Source organism: Pollicipes pollicipes, unplaced genomic scaffold (assembly GCF_011947565.3).
Source record: "Pollicipes pollicipes isolate AB1234 unplaced genomic scaffold, Ppol_2.1 Scaffold_6052;HRSCAF=7182_pilon_pilon_pilon, whole genome shotgun sequence".
Taxonomy (NCBI): Eukaryota; Metazoa; Arthropoda; class Thecostraca; order Pollicipedomorpha; family Pollicipedidae; genus Pollicipes; species Pollicipes pollicipes.
The window spans coordinates 19,131,037-19,152,713 of record NW_023596805.1 but is presented as its reverse complement, the minus strand read 5'-3'; the positions used below and the strand labels follow the sequence as shown (position 1 = coordinate 19,152,713).

Sequence of the window (21,677 nt, the reverse complement as noted above, 5' to 3'; positions counted from 1 at the left end):
TGCCCCCAATGGGCCCCAACTGGCGCAAGGGGCCCCTGATGGGCATTTGCGGGCAGCGGTTCCATGAGGCATCCTCTGGCCAACTCTTCGGGCCTCTTTGTCGGGTCCTTAATCGTCGGTCAGGAAGAGCCCTAAGGGACTGCGTGGACCAAATGGAATACACATATGCCCCGGTGCCCCAGGCTTGTGTCCCGCCTTCAGCTTATGATGGGCCCGTCTCAGATCTGAAAAGAGCCCATTTCCAGATAAGAAACGCCCATCGACGTTTAGGAATAGAACTGACCCATCTCCGATACATAAAGTCCCATCGTATGCTCAGAAAGACCCGTTTTCGGTTAGGACGGGGTCCATGGTGTGATCGGAGGGGGCCCACTCTGGTCTGGAAAGAGCCATAGTAGACTCAAAAGAGCCCCTTTTAATCAGGCGACCAGCCATTTTAGACGGAGAAAGTGAGCATCTCATGTGCAGAAAAGGTATCTATCATTTTCTAGGCCAGGGACGGGCCTACGTTTGGTTAAACTTATAAATGGCCTACGTTATGTTTGAGAAGTGCCATCTTGTCACGCCCAGAAAAGGCACAGGTTACCTACGGAAAGAGGGCGACCGACCATCCGATTGTAAACTTCCAGCTAAATGGCAGAACTTTGTGGCAGAGGTTTAATGTGCCGCAGTGTCCGGCTCGGTTCACCCCGCTGAGCTTGGGTAGCCATTGACCTCGGGCGCAGACCTGCCCGCCAGGAGCAAATAGTGACCACCGAAGCCACTCGAGTCTTTAATCCAGCCACCCTGGTGCAGCTGAGTTGAGGCAGGTACCGCAACTCATTGGGATACGAAGGCGGCCAGGCGCTGATTTTAAGACTGAAGAAACGGCCTCAATGAAATATAGGGGCCTGTCGGATTGGAAGGCCATTCGTTAAGTCGTTGACGACCCCCCCCCCCATTCAAAATTTGGATACGCCGCTCCTGTTCCCAGTTATCGTAACGATATTTATATTGCGCATGCTTAACACGCGCTCGGGTGGGAGTCAAATGACCCCCCCCCCCCCGAAGGTTTTTCCAGAGTGGTTTCCGAACGGCGAAGCGTAGCCTCGCCAACCTTTGCATAGCTGGAGAAAATTTAATAGCGGATCGTGTAAGAAAACAAATAGATGTACCTTGAAAGGTCGCTGACCTATGGCAGGTCAAAGTCACGCCATGGCTTCAGCTAACGCAATTTCTAGGGAATCTTTCAGTCTGATAGAACAACGGAGTGTTTGACGAAGCCATACATCTCTGAGATGCTTTTTTAGGCACCAAAAATATTGAATGAGCAAATTACGTTTACCTAAGGTCAGGTCAAGTACGTTGACCTAGGTCAAAACCAACGTGATTTATTATTTTAGGGCTTGCAGTATGGGATAGTTTCTGGTACTCATTTCGAATTTATTGACGGCAGGAACCGCATTATAGACCTTTCACTGACTTCTTAGAGGTCAGAACAGGTGCTGAACCTAAGATGACCCGGGTCCGACATTTTGTTTTAGGAACGTGCTCCTTAGCGTAATCTTTGTGGCTTATCTAATTGCAAAACTCGAGCAGTCTTGTAGGATTTTGATCAACATGACCTTGAAAACGTCAAACAAGGCCACTTCTCAAATGGGCTTGTGGCCTTCTGCTTAGAGACAGTTGACCAGGTTCTGGGGCACCTTGGAGACCAACCTGAAATTTTACCTTGCTTGACCTTATTTGAACTGAAGTTAATCACCTAGCAGCCCGCAAACTTTAATATAAGTGACTTCACGCCCAGGTCAACACACTGTAAATTTGGTGTCTCTAGCTTTCTTACTTCCCGAGATCTCAAGGGGATCAAATTGACCCCTCACCGAAGCGAAGGGTATCTAGCAGGCCGCCCGGGCGCATGTAAACTGTGGAAACTCAACGAATCATATTGCACAGAAATGAGCATTTAAAATGTTGACGCTGATCGTCTCAAAAGGTGGCACGCGTTACCAAACAGCCAAACAACCACTGCTGAAATCTATAGCCAATGCGGCTGCCGCGCTAAGAAGACTGCTTCAAGGTGTATAAGAGCACCTGCTGCGTGGGCCACGAGTGTCGCTGACGTGGACTCTCCGGACATTCCAAGATGCCCAGAAGTTCTAAGGGAGTGAACAGACGACACTGTGACGCGGGTAAGGGTGGATGCCCTCCCGATGTTGCGAGATCGTCATGACGGACGTACCAGCGCGGCCTTCGGCTTGTTCGCCGTCTAGTGCGGTTACATGAGGAAAGCCTCCATATTGAACAGCGGCGAGCGCAAGCTCACGTGATATAGCTTCGTTCTTGGTCACTTGGCTCTAGCTTCGTTTTGAAAATAAATGATTCTTCCTCATCCGATGTCTGCTTTTCACCCATGAATGCCCAGCGTACTCATGATTCCTGATCAAGTGCGGCATGCTTTCTTTCGCGGTCGTGGCGTCACTCGATCGTCAGCGCGGTCGTGACGTCACTGCATCGCCAGCGCGTTCGTGACGTCACAGTGTCGCCAGCGTGGTCATGACGTCACTGTGTTGCCGGGGCGGACAGCGACAGTGCAGCCGAGGCGATCATCACAGCGTTCAACACCACAACAGAGTCGCAGCTGGGCTGATTTCACAATGTACCTAATCCGCTCGAAACGGCCGCCGCTCCGTGCTCACGTTCGACGCCGTGACTCCAGCAGCGACGCCGCGCGCCCGGCTCGGGACCGCGCCGCCGGCCCAGCCGCCCGAACAGTCTCTGCGCGGGTCCGTAAGTCCTGCGAAATCCGCTGTCTGTCCTCGGTTCCCTTTAGGCCGCGCCTCGTCCCATGCCTCGCTCGACCGCCGACTACTAAACACCGCGTTTATTTTTTATTTATTTTATTGGCATATGTCGCACGCACCGCGGAGGTCGGCGTCCCCAGCGGCGAAGGGGTGGCCGGCCGGTCCCGAGGCCCTGTGAGGCCCGCCGGCCACCCCTGACCTGCCTTGACAAGCTGCCGCGAATACGGGACGCACACTAGTATTTGAAGCCAAATAGCACACGCAGTCGCGCATGCGCACACACACGCCCGCGCCGGTACATTATCTACAGCGTGCCGAGCGGGCCGGACCTGCCGCAGGGGCGGCGCCGAGATTGGAGAGAGGCCACGCCCGCCCGGCGTCGCGCGCGCGCCCGCGTGCAATATAACAACAGACACACGGATACTCAAAGCCCAAAGCAGCTTGCATGACCAGTGCACGCCAAAGTGGCCCTTCTTAGCACATAGCGTTCACGTTACAGATTTAGCGTCCTTCCAATGACCACCACCGTTCAAAAACACGACCCTTCATGAAAAATCACAAAGAAAACGATTTTCCGCACAGTTTCATCAACCATTCAGTGGGCTACCTTTGACTAGACAATGTAGCATTCAGACAAAACGTCACTTTCGATAGACAAACCAAACGGTAGTGTTTTTGATCTCCAACTGAAGCCGGTGCTCAGTGGGTCGCCTATAAGCCCTGTACCCAAGCAAAGCCCGGGCCGGGGCCGCCGCCGTCCGCCAGGGCCGACGCCGCCTCCCAGCCAGCAAGGGGCAATTTGCTGGCCAGGCGACGGGTGGCCGGTCCCTGTTGCGCGCGACCGGCGTCGCGCCCCGCCCCACAGCAGTAGCCGTTTCTCATAAACAGAAGGAAACACGGCGTGAGTGTAACAAACAGCACAAGTCCATCCTCTCCGTGGACACATCTCGGTTCGCCGGTGGCAGTCTGTCCAGCGCGCACCAGTGCTGATGGCGAGCCGCCGCCCGCCTAGCGCGCCCGTCGGCGCCGGCCAGGGCGCTCGGCTGCCGCTTAGTCCTCGGTCTCCACCAGCTGGCGACTCTCGGTGCCGTCAGCCTCGGTGGTGATGCGCTCCGTCACCGTGCGCGTCACCGGTCGGCCCTCGTCATCGAACGTCGTCATCGTGCGGGTCTCGGTGCGGACCATTCTGCCGGAACGGAGAGGCCAGGCCTGTGTTAGCTGCCGCCCTGGCACGGACAAAGGTGGCGCAGGCAGACAAGCGCACGGCCACTTGGACACGGACACAGACAGACAGACGCGCGGTCTCTCGGATACGGACACGGAAGACAGGCGCACGGCCACTCGGACACGGACACGGGACAGACAGGCGCACGGCCATTCGGGGACCGACACGGACAGACAGGCGCAAGGCCACAACCGGCTTCGGTCGGTGTAGGGGACTAGCGGACGGACAGGCGCACGGCCACGCTTCTTTTTCACATTTAAAACCATTTAAGCGTTCTCTGAATTTAATTCCATAAAGTGCGATTCTGAACATCATTTCAAATGAAAACATCGAATAGTCCTTTGGTCGTGAAATGTAAGGTAAAGAGAGCGCTAAAATATTAACCGGAGGCTACATATCCGGTGTGCGCTATTGTAAGAGCCGTTGTGGCTTGGCATTGATAGCGAGTCGCGTGCAACATCTGCCCATTCCAATAACATGTAGAAGGGTCACCATTGCTGCGTTTCTCGTGGTTCCCTACTCAGGTTCTGACGAGGGCGCGCGCAGATTCGACAGCCACTGTTTACATATTTTGACGAGGGCGCGCGCAGATTTGACAGCCACTGTCTACATATTCTGACGAGGGCGCGCGCAGATTCGACAGCAACTGTTTACATATTTTTCCCATTCCTTGCCTCACGCATCATGAGTAAATGGCATCAAAGAATATCCCCAATGGTATTCTTCACCATACTTATCACAGGCACCACAGAACGCTGTTTTCACAATACTGATCAGAACCATCGAACAAACGAAACATCAATAAGGGAAGTGTTTTCACAGCATTAATCGCAGCCATCCATGAAACATGGAACATTATATATGAGTGAAGTGACGTAACATATAAACTAAATATAATTACGAGCACACTACATATCTTTTGGCACATTTATACCACACATCGTTTTGCACATCTGTTCAGATGTTTTGAACACAACGCTACTGACGGGCTTTTTTGTTCATATTTAAGATCCCGGCACAGCCAGCAGCACCTGTTCTTGGATTGCGACGAAAACAAGGACCAGACGAATGCAGCCGGAGGGAGGGCCGAGACTGAGGAGCAGGACTGAGACGCGAAAGAAGGACTCAGAAGCGGGAGGAAGACTGAGGAGGTGGAGCAGGACGACGGATGAAGAGGAGGAGCACTGCGGTCGGAGGATGCTCACCTTCTGAGTGTTGGTCCATGGCCTGAGACTCCCTCTACATACTCTGAAAACATTTGTGGTGACTCCGACGATTGGACGCCTGTGAACATAGCACCAGCGCCACTTGATACACAGTCGTGGCGTGTCACAACGTTCGGCACAGACGGAGTCATAGTTCGCGACTCACGGAAGCCTCCAAGGAGAGCGTGCAATGAGAACAACTTAGATGCAAAAATGAAGCGTGACGCCGAATAACACTTGTCAATGAACATAGCGTTCTTCTCAGAAACAAACGTGGCAAGAATGACAGCAGTGAGAGCATGACACAAACGCTACCAATTCGTAGTGCCAACGTTCCATGCATTACAGCGCCGCCAGGCACGCCGTGCTCGGACCGGACTCTGCCGGCGGCGTTTGTACAGCAGGCAGGCGTTCAAAGGCGTCAGAGCCGAGCCAGTGTGCTGCGGCTCGACGCCACGAGAGGCGGGCCGGTGCTCCGAGACACGGCCGGCACGACACGACGGGACTGGCGGCGGCCGGCTGGTACCCGTGGCGCTGCCACGGCGACGCGCCGGCAGAGTTACCACTCGCAGCCAAGCGGAAGAGTTTGTGAGTGAGCGCCAGCAGCGCTGCATGCGGCATGCGTCGGAGCTCGTCCCACACGCCATCACGCGTCACCCCACCGACACGCCCCCGGCTCATCACACGCACCCACGCCTCACACGTCCACGTCACACGTCTACGATCCCGATCACACGAGGAAAAGGGCCTGAGGAAGCGGCCAGCCCGCCGCCGTCGGCGCGGGGGGGGGGCGCCCGAGCCGTGGCCGGACCGCGGCAGAGGGGAGGGGGGGGGGAGACAGACAGACAGAGAGAGATAGAGCCCGGGCCGAGCCCGGTCCGTCGGACCAGGCTGGCCTGCGCCACGGCACATCTCCCTACTGACCGCGGCGGCCGGCCAGCCGCCAAGCGGCGGCCGGCCTGCCACCTGGCGGTGTGGCGGCGAAACAGAGCGGCGCGCGTAGCTGACGGGCCGCGGCGGCCGCAGCCGAGAGGGGGGTGGGGGGCGGGGCCGACACGCCGGCCGATACGGCCCAGTATCGGCGGCAGTCGGCCGGGCCGGCACGGGGCGCGGGATTCTGGAGGGGAGCGGTGCCCGGCCGGCAGGCGGCGCGGCAGGCCGGCGGACTGAAACACGAGACCAAACACTGTCGCCGCACGCTGGCCGGGAGACATACAGGTTCGAGGTGTTCCCCTGGCACCGTCCACATCCCGCCACCACCATCACCCCCACCCGGCTCCCCTACGCTACCAAACACGTCCAGACACCAGAGCCCTGGGAAACAGAAAACGCGGTGACCGCTTTACCGTCGGCGCTCGCCACTGGAAATGTATCATGCAACGCAGCATTGCTTAGCACAAATGCTAGACCGGCGGCTAACACTGCCAGCAGGCATGCACGCAGGACAGCCACCAGAGTCAGACCTGTGGCGACACCTGTCGGGAGAGAGCATCAGTTGAAATGCCGCCGCTAAAGCATGCGGACGGGGAGTGGAGCCGGGTGGGACAGAGCAGCGGCGGCGGGCGGAACGGAGCTCAGCGGGGTGGGGCGGGCCGGCCCGGCCAGGTCAGGTCAGGTCACCCCAGGGCGGCGGTCCGGCGATACGGTGGAGCGCCGGTGCCGGCGGACCGCGGAGCGGCGTACCGGCCGGCAGCGCACGGACAGGCGACACAGCACAGGGTGCCAATCATCCGAGCACGAGCGTCCCAGCCACAGCACCGAGGTCAGGGGCTGGGCCGAGGTCACATGCTGGGTCACATCTGGGCAGGCACCAGGTCAGGTCAGACACAGCAGCGAGGAACCGGAAAGGGTGGGCGATCGTGTCATCCGCGGTAGGAGCCAAATGTGACGCCATTCGTCGCGAACGACACAAAGTTGCTGCCCATCTCAGCTCTCTTGAGGCCTAGTCTGGACACTCTCTACTCTTGACAGCTGTATTCTCAAATCCCCTGGCAGAGGTCTATGGTCGCCGTGTGAGAAACGACGATACCAGCCGCACGGCGGGGGACCGGGTACCGGCCAGCGGCCGCCACCCGCGCCCACCCAGTGGCCATGCGGTCAGCTGCCCTTATGGCGCACTGTGCGCCGCCTGTAGCAGCAATCAGTGCGCCGACCGGGTTCTCCGCCTCCGGAGCCCATCCCCAAAGGAGATCTCGATGGATATCCCCGATTCTCGCAGGGAGTTCTCTGATAACCAAGGTTTACCATTGGGCGCAAGGCACACTGGGCGCGTGGCTGGGATTTGCTACAAATTTCAGATCCCGAAAAGACTCGACCCATTTGTCCAAGTGTAGATTCCCAGGCTTGTGCGCCTCCAAACCGAAGACCCGTGGTCCCACGCATGCGCACAAGACTCAACTCTCCGGGGAGGGCGGCGGGCGGCGGGGGCCGGGAAGTGGCTCAAGTTCGGCTAATCCCCACCGTCTCCCCGACCGCGGCCAGCTGACGGCATCGCTGGCCCTCTGAGCGAGCGAGCGTCGGTCCGCCGGCGGTCCAGGTCACCGGCCCACCACCCGCCTGTGGCCCGCCCGGAGCACACCGAGCCGGCGGCGTGAGAGGCCCGGCCGGCAGAGCGGCGCAGACGACACCGCCGCCGCCGGCTGCGGCGCGCCATCTACCGACGCCCGCCCGACCTCCGTCGTCCGGCTGGGTGGACATCATAACCCCGTCCCCGACTACGAACGACGCTGTCCGGCACCCCGCCAAGGTTCAAACCGCGCTCAGCTGGTCCGCTAGGTACAACTTGCGCGGCGTTCTGCCGCCAGTGCAGCAAAACTCCTCGTGAAGAAAACGCGACGTATACGCATGCACCAACGGCTGATAACACAGTGCAAACGGCAGCGTGCATGCTGGTTACGGCCCGGGGCAAGGCCCAACAGCGGACGCATTCGATGGTTGATCGTGTCACGTGATATAATAAATTATCACAGCCGGCCGTTGCCGGGAGGCCAGATCGATACACGGCTGGCGGCGGCGGCGGCGGCAGCGGCGCAATCAGCTGACGGGGCTGCGTCGGTCGTCACGTGACCAGCGCTCACCTCCATTGGTCGTCACGGGCGAGGGAGGACAGGGCAGGGCGGGGCCAGCGGGCGTATTACAGTGCTGCGCGCCAGTAGCGCTAAAGTTATGGCGGTACTAAGCAAACCGCCCTGTAGCGCAGTGTGCGTGGGATGTATATCGCGATGGAACATTATGACGATGACTGTGAGACTATCCGCAGTGAAATGATACGTGGGTCTGCAGAAGCGCGTCTGACCGGAGCCCACGGCTACGGCACGCGGCGCGGAGGACGGCATAAGGCCTCAGCGCCAGGCCACTATCGAGCCGGCCCGGCCACTATCGGTACGCGCCCGGACGCGGCAAGCTACGGCTGACGGCGCGGCCGCGACCGCAGTGAGCGGCCCGGCTCGGCCGCGGCAGCGAGTGGGGGGTGCGTCCGCCGCTCCGCGTGGCCGACGTCCAGCGCGAATCGTCGGTGTTATGTGCTGCGTCGCGGAAATGTGTCCAATGTCGCGAAATGCGCCCTTCTTCCGCCGGAAGGGAGCCAAATAGAGTGTCTGTCTGAAGCCTGCAGTGGATGTTCTGATCCTCGACAGGTCCACATTTAGCATGTTGGAACGCAGTTGTCAGAAGGTGAACCCCTTCACACTAGTATTGTCATGGATCGCCGCATGAGCATGGTGCTAAATTGCTCCAGGTACGACCTAAATACTATGGGAACAGCTGCATCGGCGCACATACCGCATGGAGTGATTTGGTAAAGGCAGTCAGATTTGGGCGTAAAACACGACTGTGACTGTAACTGTGACTGTGAGGGAAACTGTACTTATCGAGCAAGAACAGGCTTCACACTCGGGTGGCCTGGCATAGCTACTGCAATGCCAAAGTCTACCGCGTCGTACGTCATGGCGCCGGACCAGATACTAATAAAAGGCTGCAAGAGCTCAAGACTTGCGAACGGCCGCATATGTGGAGCACGCGCTGCACTTTTTGTAATGTAAAGGTCCAACCCGACCATTCTGTCGTCGGTATGAAATCGCGGACACTGATAACAGCTGAGCCTTATCAGCGACCAGGGTGGTTCATAGAGCTGTTCACTTAATCTACCGTTAGGCAATCCGTGACTACTAGAATGCATGGCAGGCGGCCATACCGTGAGGGGCCTTGCTGTGTGCCGCGACGCGTCTGTGTGACCGTGTGCGCGCGACCTGGCATACCTGGGCCGCCACCACCCGGGGGGCTGGACCCTCTGGAGCCGCGCCGCGCGCCAGGCTCGGCAGGGGCTCTGTCACCGGGAGGATCTGGACGTGACGTAGGAGCGGCAGCTGACGCGCGCCAGCCTGGTCACGTGACGACGCCGGCAGCCCGCCGTGCTCTGCCCGCGTCTCTCTCCTGTGCTCTCTCTGCCCTCTCTGTCTCCCTCTTTCTCACCTCGCTCTGACCCCTGCTGTGCCTCCGCTAAAAGAAGCAGAAAGAAAAGAAAAACGCCGGTTAGTGGATTAGCGGTGCGTGCAATTTCGGGACCGCCCACGATGGGGTCTACAATTGGTGTCCTAGCAGCAAGCAACTAAAAACAAACCTCACGCCTTAGTATTAGACATCCAGCTGTTAGTATAAAATGGGGATGGGAGTGCTAGGTGAAGGTCGGACCCGGCGCAGCTCCGGCATGGGCCACATTGCGTCCGAACGCAACGTGGAATAGCGCGTCGAACATTGCATGAAAATCACTCGGGGTCTAGTTCAAAAGTAACATGTAACATTGAGCCAGCAGAGATGGACGAACATCAATCACAGCCCAAGCATTGGGCTACGGGAGTGGCGCCAAGGCACCGACAATAAAAGATCGAAAGTTTCGCATGCAATCGGCGACTAAATCAGATGCCGATCGAATTTCACTCATGCCTTGCATAGAGAACTTCTGGTTGCGAAAACAATACAAGGCCGCTTTCAGCGGTTCCCAAACTGGCGGCTTTGAAAGGCCTGAGGTTAGCCGTTTCCGCGAGTCCCGAACCGGGTTTGGAAACCGCTGGTCGGACGAAATGCAGCGTTCCAGTGCAGAACAGAACCGAAACTTGGCACTACGTGAACAGTACGCCGACCTAAAGCTCCGGGCGGAGCAGGCGAGCTGGAGCGAGCGCCCCAGCAGGGGGCAGGCCGGCGGCAACGAGCCGCCGCCTCTGACCGTATGTCACGAGCAGGGGGGAGCGGTACGGCCGGCGGCTCCACCCGCGCACACCACACCTAAAGCGACTCGAGAACTCAGGGCCTAGCGGCAACCAAGCGATAACGGTGCAGGCTGGTGATAGACAACACTGAGACGCCTTTCGGTCGGCCCTATACCTGTCCCACAGCGCGTGCCCCCGCTCCCGTCCGGCCTGTCGCGGCGAGTGGTGCGCGGCGCGGGCTGCGGCCGCGAGGCAGCGGGGGAGAGGACCGTCCCGCCACCTGGTGGCTGTCGTCCGGTCTGCGTCAGCGTCACCGTCTGCCGCGACTCGGCCACGTCCGCCTCGTCGCCGGCCGTCTCCAGCAGCACGCGGCGCCGCACCGCGCGCCGCGCGTGCATGCTGTCGGCGGCGTCCGTCACGTCGTCGGCGGCCGCCTCGCGCGGCTGCCAGGCGGCCGTCGCGCCGCCAGGCTCGGCCTCCTCCTCCGGCCCGAGAGTCTCGGAGGAGCCGGCCAGGGTCGCCGACAGGGTGGACGCCAGGCTGGACGACATGAGCGAGTCCGACTCGTACTGGTAGGTGGCGTGCGTGGCCTGCGAGCTGGAGACCGAGTCGAACGAGCAGAGCAGAGCGTCACGCGCCGGAGCGGAGCCGCTGTGGGAGTCGGCCGCCGCCGCGCCGGCTGGCTCCAGCGACTCGCGCGCCAGCTCCAGCGAGTCAGTCATCTGACGCTCTTGCTCGATTGAGTCGGTCATTTGACGCTCCTGCTCGATCGAGTCGGTCATCTGACGCTCCTGTTCGATCGAGTCGGTCATACGCTGCTCCTGCTCGATCGAGGCCGTCATCTGACGCTCCTGCTCGGTCGAGTCAGCAATCTCACGCTCCAATGAGTCGGTCATCTGAAGCCCCTGTTCAGTCGAGTCCGTCGCCTGACGCCCCTGTCTCGCAGAGTCCGTCTTCTGCGTCTCCTCGATTGAGTCAGCCGAGATGGCGCCGGGCCGCGGCGGCCGCGGCTCGAGCGAGTCGGTGCTGCCGGCCCGGCCCGCCTCGCGCAGCAGGCGGCGGCGCTGCGGTGAGTCGACGGCCGGTGGCGGCTCGCCCTGCAGCGAGTCATCCTCCGGTTCGCCTGGCGGCGTGTCCGTTACCAGGCTTGACTCTGTCATGTCGACTATGTCTTCGAGGCGCAGGCTGTCGGACAGGAGCTCATCGTCGGCATGCAGCCGTTCCACGTTGCCCTGCGCCTCGCGGATGATCTGGTCGATCTCGAACAGCTGCTCATCGCCGTGCGGCGGCCGCTCGGACGCCTGCGACACCGTCTCGCAGCTGTCGCTCTCAGACATCTGGCTCTCGTGGCCCTCCTCAATCTGCGCCAGCAGTCGCGCTGCCTGCTCGGCGCGTGTCTCGATCTGCTCCGCCAGCTGGCACTGGCGCTCCAGCCCCTCGAACTCCTGCAGCGACGCCACCGACACGTCGTCGCCCTGGACGCTGGCGGCACCCGAAGACCCATTGCGCCGCGGCCCGCCGCTGTTGTTGTTATTGAGCGAGCCGAGCGAGTCCTGTGAGCCGCGCTGCGCCATCAGCAACTCGAGCCGCTCGAATTCCTGCAGCGAGCTGAGCGAGACGTCATCACTCTCGCCGCTGCGCGACACCAGCCGCCCGCGCGCCGCCAATTCCAGCTCCGGCGTCGAGCTCAGCGACTCCTTAAGCCGCTCCAGGTCGCGATTGCTGAGCGCCTCCTCGCGCTCCTCCTCGATGATATCCTCCAGCTGTTTGGCGAACAGATCGTCGCGCGGCTGGCTGCCGCCGCCGCCGGTGGCGGCGGCGCCAGCGTCGAATTGCCGCTCGGCCCAGCGCGTCTGCTCACTGACGTCGATGTCGGCTGACGGCGAGAGGGTGTCATCGGTGATCTTCTGCACCTCTTCGGGGTAGTAGCGCACGCGCGACAGCGGCGTCACGGTCGGCGGCGGCGACACGATCGACTCCAGCCGGCCGCCCCCCTCCACCAGGATGAACTCGTCGGGCGACGGCTGGCGTGCCGAGGCGGCCTCGCCGTTGCTCTCGCTCTCCTCTTCCTCCGGGATAGTCTCGTGCAGCCGCGCCGGCTGCGCGTACTCGGGGTCGTCGAACACGTACTCGCGGCCCTCCTCGGACGACGACGAGCGGTCGGACGAGGCTGGCGACTTGTCGGACGGCGGCGAGCCGGGCGCCGGCCGCGGCTCGACCCCGCCGTCGGCCGGCTCCGTGATCGAGATGGTGGGCGCGGCCGGCTGCGGGCTGGCGGCCGAGAGGTCGGGCGTGACGGGCGTGACAGGCGTGACGGGCGTGACGGGCGTCTCCAACGACAGCCGGCTGGCCGGGTAGTCGGCCATCGGCTCCGGACTGTCCGGCCGTTCCAGCGCCGGCGCCAGGCTCGGGTCGGACGGCTGCGTCATAATCTGCTGAATCTCCCACTCGGCGCGCTCCTCTGACAGGCCCTTCTGCAGCAGCTGCGCACGCAGTCGTTCGCCAGCGGCGCTGCTCGTCGCCGACTCCGAGAGGGCGCGGCGCAGCACGCGGCAGGTGGCGGGCGCCACCGCAGCCGCCGCCCGCGCCGCGTCCGCCGGCTCCTCAGCGTCACTCTCGGACAGCTGTGAGCCGGTGTCGTCCAGCTCCAGCAGGCGCTCGTGCAGAGGCGGAGCGCCGGCCAGGAGCGTCTCCTCCAGGTGCAGCGTCTCGGACAGACAGCTCTCAGACATCTGCGAGCCCGTCATCGTGCTCAGCTGCTCCGAAGCGCTCGACGTGTCCATGCGCTCGGACTCGGTGCGCCAGTTCTCGCGTGTCACACGCTGCGACTCGGTGGCCGACGGCTGCTCGGCGAGCAGGCGGCTCGTCTCGGACGCGCTGTCGAGCGACTCCTCCATCAGCTTGGTGGGCTCGGCGTCGTCGTCGCCGCCACCGCCACCGCGGCCGGTCGTGTCCGGCTCGGGCGACACGGCGTGCTCGTTATACCGCTCCTTGTCGCCGAGAACGCGGCCTTCGATCACGCCCGGCGGCGCCTCGCCTGCCTGGCTGAACACCATCTCGGCCGAGCGCTTCATGTTGGGCTCAACGAACAGGTCGTCGCCCTCCACCTGGTCAGCCTCGGCGCGCGGCTCGTCCGGCTCGTCCGGCTCATCAGGCGTCGACTCATCACTCGACTCGTCCTGTTCAGGGATGGGCTCCGGCTTAGCCTCCTCCTCGGCCAGCTGGCCGGTGGGCGTGGCCTCGCGGTCCAGCTCGACGGCCGACGTCATCAGGGTCTCGGACGGCTCGCTCGCCTCGACGCTGGCCAGGTGGCCGCTGCTCTCCGATGAATCCATTGAACGCATCGAGCCGTGCGAGCTGAGCGACGTCTTGGCCGTGTAGTACTCGAGCGAGCCGGTGGTGGCGGCCGACTGGGCCGTCTCGTACTCGGACGGCGTGCCGGTCAGCGCGCCCAGCAGCTCGGCCTCGCAGCTGGTCGGCCGCGACGCCGTGCGGCTGCTGTCTGAGAACACCTCGGCGGCCGTCTGATAGCCGCGGCCCTCGCCGGAGCTCGTCGACTCCACGTCGGCTGTGGAGCGGCGTATCTCGCTGTCAGCGCGGGTCGCTGACCGCTGCCGCATCACCTACGCCCGACTGGTAAGCGCCTGCCCGCGGCGTGGGCTCCTCCTCGAAGCTGCGCTGCCCAGCGGCGGGCGCCGCCGCAGGGGACGGCGATCGTTCGCGCGGCAGCACTGTCGCCACCGACTCGTAGCTGGAGACCAGAGACGACTCGGTGCGCGACTCGGACGAGCGGGACATGCTGTGCTCGGCGCACACGCCGCGCGCCGCGACGCCAGCCGGGCCGTCGGCGGAGTCGGCGCCGAGGCGGACACCGGCGTCGGCCGTCTCTTCAGATGACGTACTCGGAGCCTGGCGGGCTTCCTCCTCCGACTTGGCCGTGACTTCGGAAAACTCAGCAGATTTCGCTGTCATGCTCTGGGACCTGGCATCGGATGATTCGACCACCGATTCTTGGGTGGACCTGCTCAGTGTTTCGAATTTTTCCCCACGCGATCGTGTGGTCACTTCAGATACTTCGGCAGTCTTTTTGAACACCTTCTCCAATTTGCTATCGGACGAGCCGACAGAAACGTCAAATGTTTCCTCTGTGGATCTGTCCAATGTCTCTGATATCTCCTCCAAAGATCTTGCGAAAGCCTCCGACACGTCAGCGGATGTTTTGAGAACTCTCTCGGACTTCCCCGACGTCTTCAGCGAGCCGTCGCAGGTCTCCTCGGTCGACCTGGAGATGGCCTCAGACGTTTCATCGGAGGAGCGTGTGCACGTCTCTGACTTGTGCTCGGCGAGCCGCGACTCTCGCGACAGCAGGCCGGCCGTCCGGATGAGTTTCTCGGTGGCCTCGTCCGTCGCCTTGACGGCCGCCTCGAAGGTCTCCTCGGTCGAGCGCGTGATGGCCTCGGACACCTCGCCCGACGAGCGACTCTGCAGCTCGGACCGCTCATCCGTCGATTTGGTGAAGCTCTCCTCCGACGACCGCGTCAGCGAGGTGCGCACCTTCTCGGCCGACTCAACCGCTCCTTTCTCGACGGCCTCGAACGTCTCGCCGGATGACCTGATCAGAATGTCTGACGCCTCCTCCGACGAGCGGGAATGTGCCTCAGACTTCTCTTCGACAGACTTAACCGAAGTGAACTCAGACACCATCGAGCGCGACGACGATTTGATACTTTCCGACACTTCCGCCGATGTCCTGTGGGCGGCCTCAAGGGAATCCTCAGACTGCAGTCCACGACCGACAGCAGCCAGCCCTTCCTCTGTGCCCTCGCCAACAGGCTTGGTTTCAGCATCAGAGTCTGTCGCTTCATGAGAACGCCTCCTGTCGGTCTGCGTCTCGATCTCCACCTGCTCCACGTACTGCTGCTGTTGCATGCCCGGCACGTCACTGTCCACGGCCTCTGTCTTACCCTGCCGTACCACGGTGGTGGTGAAGATGGTCCTCTCGCCTGACACGCCCTGCTGGAAGTCGTCGCTGCTCACTATGCGCTCGCGTTGCTCCGTGACGGCACCCGCTGCGGAGACCCGCTCCGTCACGCGACACACGTCCCAGCCCGGCTCCGGAGCTGCTGGCTGTTCTTCGAGCATCTGGCCGCTCTGAAGGCGCTCCGAGCGAGAGGGCTCGTCCGAGCGCGAGGACCGCTCCTCGATCTCGTCACTGGAGCGCGAGATGGGCTCCTTGCACGCCTGCTCGGACGGCGAGCTCTGCTCGGCCGCATCGCCCTCGCGCAGTAGCTGTATCTCGCGCTCGTCCAGCGCCACCACCGACATCTGACGCAGCCGCTCCATGTGACTCTCCAGTGGCGAGAGGTCGTTGCCGCTCTCGCGCAAGTCCTCGTCGGTGATCTCCAGACTCTCGAGGTTGATGTGGCGTGGCCGCGACAGGTGTGCCGCCTTACGCTCGGCCACCTGCTGCACCAATGTGCGATGCTGGTCGCCGTCGCCGGCTTCCTCCGGCAACTGGCGCAGATACGCGTCCACTTTGGACGGTGTCTCAGAGGTGAAAACCGACCCGGCGGCCGGCCGCGGCAGTGGGGACGTCGTGCGCTCCTCCGGCTCTTCAGCGGGCGGAGGCGCGGCGGCGCCCTCGCCCGCTGGACTCACCTCGGGCTCCGGCTCCGGCTCCGGCTCCGGCTCCGGCTCCGGCTCATCGCGCACGCTATCCGAGAGGCGCGATAGCTCGGACGACTCCGTGGTGGCGCGGTCCGATGACACAGAGTCCTGCAGTCGGCCGTCCGGCTCGCCGGCCGCCTCGTAGCGCGGCGCCTCCACCACCGTGGTGGTGCCCGTCACCATCTGCTCGCCCGTCAACAGCTCGGGGTGCTCGGTGATGCGCGTCTTGATGTCCGTCACGATCTCCACAGCCAGCCGCTGGGCGTCCTCGAACGACATGGACGGCCTCATGGCGGCGGGCGGCGGCGCCACGCCGTTGGCGTGCCACTCCGCCTCGTCGGGCGGTCGCTCGCGCACGCTCGAGTCTCCGACGCTACTGGAGGTGGTCTCCTCCTCACGCTCGAGCACTGTCTGCCGCCCGATCGGGATGTCGTGCGCCACCTCAGTGTCCTGCAGTTCAGCGTGGTCCAGCGCCGTTTCCCACACCGGCTGCGCCAGCGCCTCGGTCGACACGTGAATCGGCGAGGCGAGCGCGCCGGTCATGGGCGCCGACGGCTCCAGCAGGAGCGCCGGCCGCTCCGGCGATAGCGCATCCAGCGGCCGCACGCGCACGGTCATGTCCAGAGAGCGGCCGTCGCTCTCGTCCGGCGCGCGCCGGCGCTCGCCGTCCTCGTCCACACCGGTCGGTGTCGGCTCGTAGTGCTCCAACTCGTGTTCGAGGTGCTCCGGCTCCGTCGGCGGTTTGTAGCTGTACGCAGCGAACGGCGTGGGCGCCGCCGGCCGCTGCTCTTGCGGTACCGCCTCGGGCGTGAGCGGCACCGCGTGCTCGTCAGCTGTGTCTGTCGTCAGCGGCGGCGGAGCGTCGTTCTGCAGCCGGTACGCTTGCGGCAGCGATTGTGTCGGCTCCGATGGTGACACGTAATCGAGCTCGGGCGCCGCCGGCTGCAGCAGCTCGAGCGCGGGTCGGGCAGGCAGCTCGCCGGCCGCCGGCTCCTCGGCCAGCTGGCGCGACGAATCGTCAGCGCTGGACGAGGGCTCGTCCGTGCACGGCTCTAGCGGCGGGCTGCTTAGCGCCTCCAAGTGCGCGCCCCGCAGATCGGCATCGGCCAAAGGGCTGGTGGCCGCTTCTACCTCAGCCGCTTCGTCCACGTCGTCGATGCGATCTAGATGCTCGCATATGTACTTGTGCTCTGTCTCTGAGACGCTGTGCTCGCGCGAGTGGTCGGGAGCGTCTCTTGGACCCAGACCGGGGGCACGGGGCTCGGACTCGTTGTCGGAAGGCACCACATCGCCCGCCGCCTCCTCCACCACGTCCAGTATATCATTCTGCGTGTCGGATACAAACGATCTGGTTTCAAACTCGTCCAGGATGTTCGCCTGCGTCTCGGAACGGGTTTCTTCCTCCGCCTCCCTCAGGCGCTGAGCATCGCCGCTCATCACCTCCGCAATGTGCCCAGCCAACAGCTGGCGCTCAGCCTCCTCTTCTGCGGCACATTCCGCCTCGGAATACTCCTCCGTGCAGAACTCCTTGCCTTCGTACAGCTCGACGTCATCCTCTTCCACCGGCTCTGCCTCGGGCGAGGCGGCAATTTCCCCGCCGGCTTCCTCACGTCGAGCCATCTCCTCCTCGGGCGTCAACAGACGCTTCCTCTCTGGACTCTGCGTCTCCAAGCTCTGGCCCATCTCTTCGATCACGATATCCGTCCGCATGCGCTTCTCCACGATGGCGTGCGCAGCCTCCTCCATGTCGCTGGCCGCACCCTGGGCTTCCTCATCCTCACCCCTGGCTTCCTCTCCCCGCTCCACGGACCCCTCGCCCGCTGCCGGCCTCTCCACACTGCGACGCGGTAAGAGCGGCCGCCGCGCCGCCTCCGTCTCGCGCTCGATTTCCCGCTCGAACATGTGGCGCTTGGTGGCCACGTCGGCAGCCGACGCGTCCTCGTCCTCGTCCCGGCGCACCTCGTACGGGCTGGGTGCGCGCGCCAGGTTCTCCTCAATCCGGTCGACCTCTCGCTCACCGAGGAAGGCGACGTTGACGAGGCCTCCGCCGCCGCCGCCGCTGTCGTCGCCGCCCCCCGACGACGAACTGGAGCGCGGCTCGGCGTCATCGTCCTCTTTGCTGTCGGAGCTGCGGCGGTGGCGCGCCTCCCTCGGCTCCTCAAACGAGCGGCGGAGCGGCTTCGGCTCGTCCTGCGAGCGCCGACTGACGTCCTCCCAGAAGCTTCGCCGGTCCGAATAGCTCTCGACCGTCTCCTGAACGGAGCACGTTTCCGTCCGATAGTCGATGTCGCGTGACACACGGGTCTCCGACGCCGTTTCAGCACCGGATGTCGTTACAACAGTCTGTGATGTCGTTACGTGTCTAGAGTCCGTTACAGGACATGCGTAGGGGATTGTAGGATCATAAGGAACCGCTCTCGGGCTCCCGATATCTATAAAGTTAGTACACAAATACGGGTTAGATGTTTAACCATGGTAGTCAAATCATGTGCGCTTCTACAGAACCTTCATTCGTATCGCCTATATCCCCCGGCACACGCGTCAATATTTAAAATGGGAGCTGAAAATAATGTCACATCATGTTTGTGCGGAAAGTGAGGATTCAGCATAAAGGAGAAGGACTAAGGAGTCACTCATCCCATCCACTCCATATTCTCACTCACACCACACGCCACTGTACACGAACAGCGCTGCGAGCTCTGTAATGAGGTCGTCGTTAGCGTGAGAGGGCGACCAGCCACCTGTGAAAAACAGCCCACCGCCCCAGGGCTTCCACGTCCGTTCGCATGCCAATGCAGTTTGTCACGTTGCTGTCGCTATCGCCGAGGACGGAGCTTCATCGCTTCTGCCCACCACTGTGCGTGCCGCACATGATCATCAGGCGAAAGCTACATGGCTACCTCGCCACTGATCCATTAACGCGGCCTTGGCTGGAGCGGGCAGTGTCGGGATCAGTCGACGCCACAGGCCCGTGGGTCAGCGATGAAACTCCGTCACTCCAGACGACAGACCGAGAAGCGAGAAAGCCATTCGCCTGGTGACGCGCCCCGGGTGGGGCCGAAGCAGGTCCCAGCCTATACAGGCCGGGTCCGGTTAGTGGAGAGAGAGAGAAACAGACGCCGGCTGCCCACACCCAGTGTGGCGCGTGCCAGAACGGAGTGACACGCGCGCCGGCCGTGCGACAAGCCCATTCCGAATGCTGGCACCGCGCAGTCCGTCTACCGGTCACTGGTTAGTCCTCAGCAACCGGGACCGCCGAGCACCTAGGCGTCAGCGCCGCTCAGTCAGTCAGGCAAGCTGAACGGGGCACGCTGCTGCCGCCAAGTACCTGCGGCGTCGGCCGTCCGCACTGTGGGCGAGCTCTCGGTGGCCGGCGCCACCTGACGCACGAGCGTGCGGCGCAGCACGCGGCGCACACTGCCGTCCGGCTGCACCACTTCCTCCAGCTCGGGCTCGGCCGCCGCCAGCTGGCCTATCTCGGGAGTCAGGAACTGGGTGGTGAGCACAGTGGAGCGGCGCACTACGCGGCGGACCGTGCCGTCCGGCAGCACCTCCGTCTCCACGTGCTCGGGAATGTCGGACGGGGAGCGTAGCTCGTCGCCGGGTTCCAGCCGCCAGGCGTCGCCGCCGACAGCGGGCAAGTCGAGGAGGCCGCGCAGCGACTCAGGCACGTCGTCGCCGAACACCTGCCACTGGAGGTAGCGGCGCGTCTGGCCGGCGCCGGCGTCTGGTTCGTCCAGCACCTCGGCGCCGGCCGGCACAGGGCCCACGCCGTCGTACGGCTGCCGGATTGTACGCTTCAACCGACCGTCGGGCAGTGTCTGCTCCTCCACCTCAAGGCCCTGGGGCACACTGCTGACGTCCGAGGTCATCACAGTGCGCACGGTCCGCCGCCGCACCACCTTGACGGTGGAGCCGTCGGGTAGCGTTTGCTCCTCGACCGTGCAGCCCTCGGGCAAGTTGTCCAGGTCGATGTCTGACACGTTACGGATGATCCGGCGCCGGATGATCCTACGGATAGTACCGTCCGGCAAGGTCTCCTCGTGCACCTCGGCACCCTCGGGCAGGTCGGCTTCGGCGGACGCATGAGGCACCGGCTCGCCTTCCACCACTTGCGTGCCCAGATCAATCGTGGGCATCTGGACCACGCGGCGGATCAGCCGGCGTGTGCCCCCGGGCGAGGTGTGCTCGGACTGGCCGCTGGGCTCGCCCTCATGCGTCGTGATGTACCGCTCCAACGTCTCGGGCGCCATCTCTACTGTCCGTACGATGCGGCGTCGCACCGTCTTCTGGACGGTGCCGTCCGGCAAAGTCTCGGTGACCACCTCCGTGCTCTCGGGAACGTCCTCTGGCGCCGCCTCAGTGGTAACCACGCGTCGGCGGACGATGCGTCGTACCGAGCCGTCCGGAAGTGTCTCCTCCTCAACTTCGGCGCCCTCCGGACCCTCGATGATCTCCGGCGCTTCGGAAGTGGTGATGATGCGCCTGTGGATGACGCGCCGCACGCGTCCCTCGGGCGTCTCCTGGTCTTCTACCTCGGCATCGGCCGGTACCTCGATAAGGCGTCGCGTAATGCGCCGCACTGTGCCGTCGGGCAGGGTCTCCTCCGAGAACTCGGCGCCCTCCGGCACATCCGCCTCCGGGATTGATGACGTCACCACCGTGCGGCGAATAATGCGGCGAATCGTTCCGTCGGGCAGAGTTTCCTCTGACACCTCTGCGCCTTCCGGCAGCTCCTGGTCTGGATCCAACGTCACCATGCGGCGACGAATAACCCTACGTATCACAGAGCCATCGGGCTGGACTTCCTCGGACACCTCGGCGCCCTCGGGCACCTCAAACTCAAACTCGGGCTCTTCAGCGGTGGTGGTTACGATTCGCCTTCTGATGATTCTCCGGATAATGGAGCCATCCGGTTGGACTTCCTCAGAAACTTCCGCGCCTTCAGGCACGTCTATTTCGGGCTCCTCGGTAGATGTGGTGACGATTCGCCGCCGGATAATTCTTCGGATAACAGAACCATCCGGCTGCACTTCTTCAGAAACTTCTGCGCCTTCCGGAACCTCAAAATCTGGCTGTTCGGACACCACCACTCGGCGTCGAGTGATTCTACGCACCACCGTGCCGTCAGGCAAAGTCTCCTCCTGCACGTCGGCACCTTCTGGTACCTCGATATCGGGCATGTCGGAGGTGATGACACGCCTGCGGATGATGCGTCTCACCACGGATCCGTCAGGCAGGGTTTCCTCGCTGACCTCGGCTCCCTCCGGAACGTCAACATCAGCACCGACCGCCGGCCGAACCACCCTCCTCCGACTGACCCTGCGCACCAGACTGCCGTCTGGCAACGTCTCCTCACGGATCTCAGTGCCCTCATCTTCAGGAATGTCGTAGTCTGGGTGGCCAGGCGTCAGCACCTGCTTCCACACCTTCTGCAGCGTGCCGTCCGGCTGCCGCTCCTCCTCCACCTGACCTCCCTCTGGTAGCGCACCATAGTCCTCTGTGGTGATCACACGACGTACAATCCGACGTACAGACCCATCCGGCATCTTCTCCTCCTGGACAGTGTAGTCGGGGAAGCGTAGGTGCATGG

At 62.7% G+C, this 21,677-nt stretch overlaps 2 protein-coding genes across 3 annotated transcripts; both read right to left on the bottom strand.

Annotated features, from left to right (window-relative positions):
• Positions 1-2,862: 2,862 nt before the first annotated feature.
• LOC119104443 (uncharacterized) lies at positions 2,863-14,150 on the bottom strand. 2 transcript variants are annotated; one of them, XM_037228138.1, is made up of 5 exons: positions 10,593-14,150; positions 9,684-9,710; positions 6,677-6,688; positions 5,214-5,292; positions 2,863-3,969 (listed from the first exon to the last, which is right to left on the bottom strand). In XM_037228138.1, exons 1-5 carry the CDS (start codon positions 14,035-14,037, stop codon positions 3,834-3,836), a joined length of 3,699 nt encoding a protein of 1,232 aa, XP_037084033.1. In that variant the 5' UTR covers positions 14,038-14,150; the 3' UTR covers positions 2,863-3,833. The 2 variants fall into 2 exon arrangements, with proteins under 2 accessions (XP_037084033.1, XP_037084034.1); XM_037228139.1 differs by lacking the exon at positions 6,677-6,688.
• On the bottom strand, positions 14,041-21,675 carry LOC119104317 (titin). The gene is made up of 5 exons (XM_037228015.1): positions 19,828-21,675; positions 19,501-19,794; positions 16,265-18,337; positions 14,664-16,222; positions 14,041-14,050 (listed from the first exon to the last, which is right to left on the bottom strand). The coding sequence occupies exons 1-5, from the start codon at positions 21,673-21,675 to the stop codon at positions 14,041-14,043; spliced, it is 5,784 nt and encodes a 1,927-aa protein (XP_037083910.1).
• Between the last annotated feature and the right edge of the window lie 2 nt (positions 21,676-21,677).

Coding starts and splice junctions, on each gene's coding strand:
- LOC119104443 (XM_037228138.1), bottom strand. CDS start 14,037: ATGCGGCAGCGGTCAGCGACCCGCGCTGACAGCGAGATACGCCGCTCC. Junction 9,711..10,592: donor GGGCACGCGCTGTGGGACAG/GTATAGGGCCGA, acceptor TGCTTCTTTTAG/CGGAGGCACAGCAGGGGTCA. Junction 3,970..5,213: donor CATGGACCAACACTCAGAAG/GTGAGCATCCTC, acceptor CCGTTCCGGCAG/AATGGTCCGCACCGAGACCC.
- LOC119104317 (XM_037228015.1), bottom strand. CDS start 21,675: ATGCACCTACGCTTCCCCGACTACACTGTCCAGGAGGAGAAGATGCCG. Junction 18,338..19,500: donor TGGTGCAGCCGGACGGCAGT/GTGCGCCGCGTG, acceptor TGCTCCGTTCAG/GAGACGGTCGAGAGCTATTC. Junction 16,223..16,264: donor TGTTGACGGGCGAGCAGATG/GTGACGGGCACC, acceptor CCGCGCTACGAG/GCGGCCGGCGAGCCGGACGG.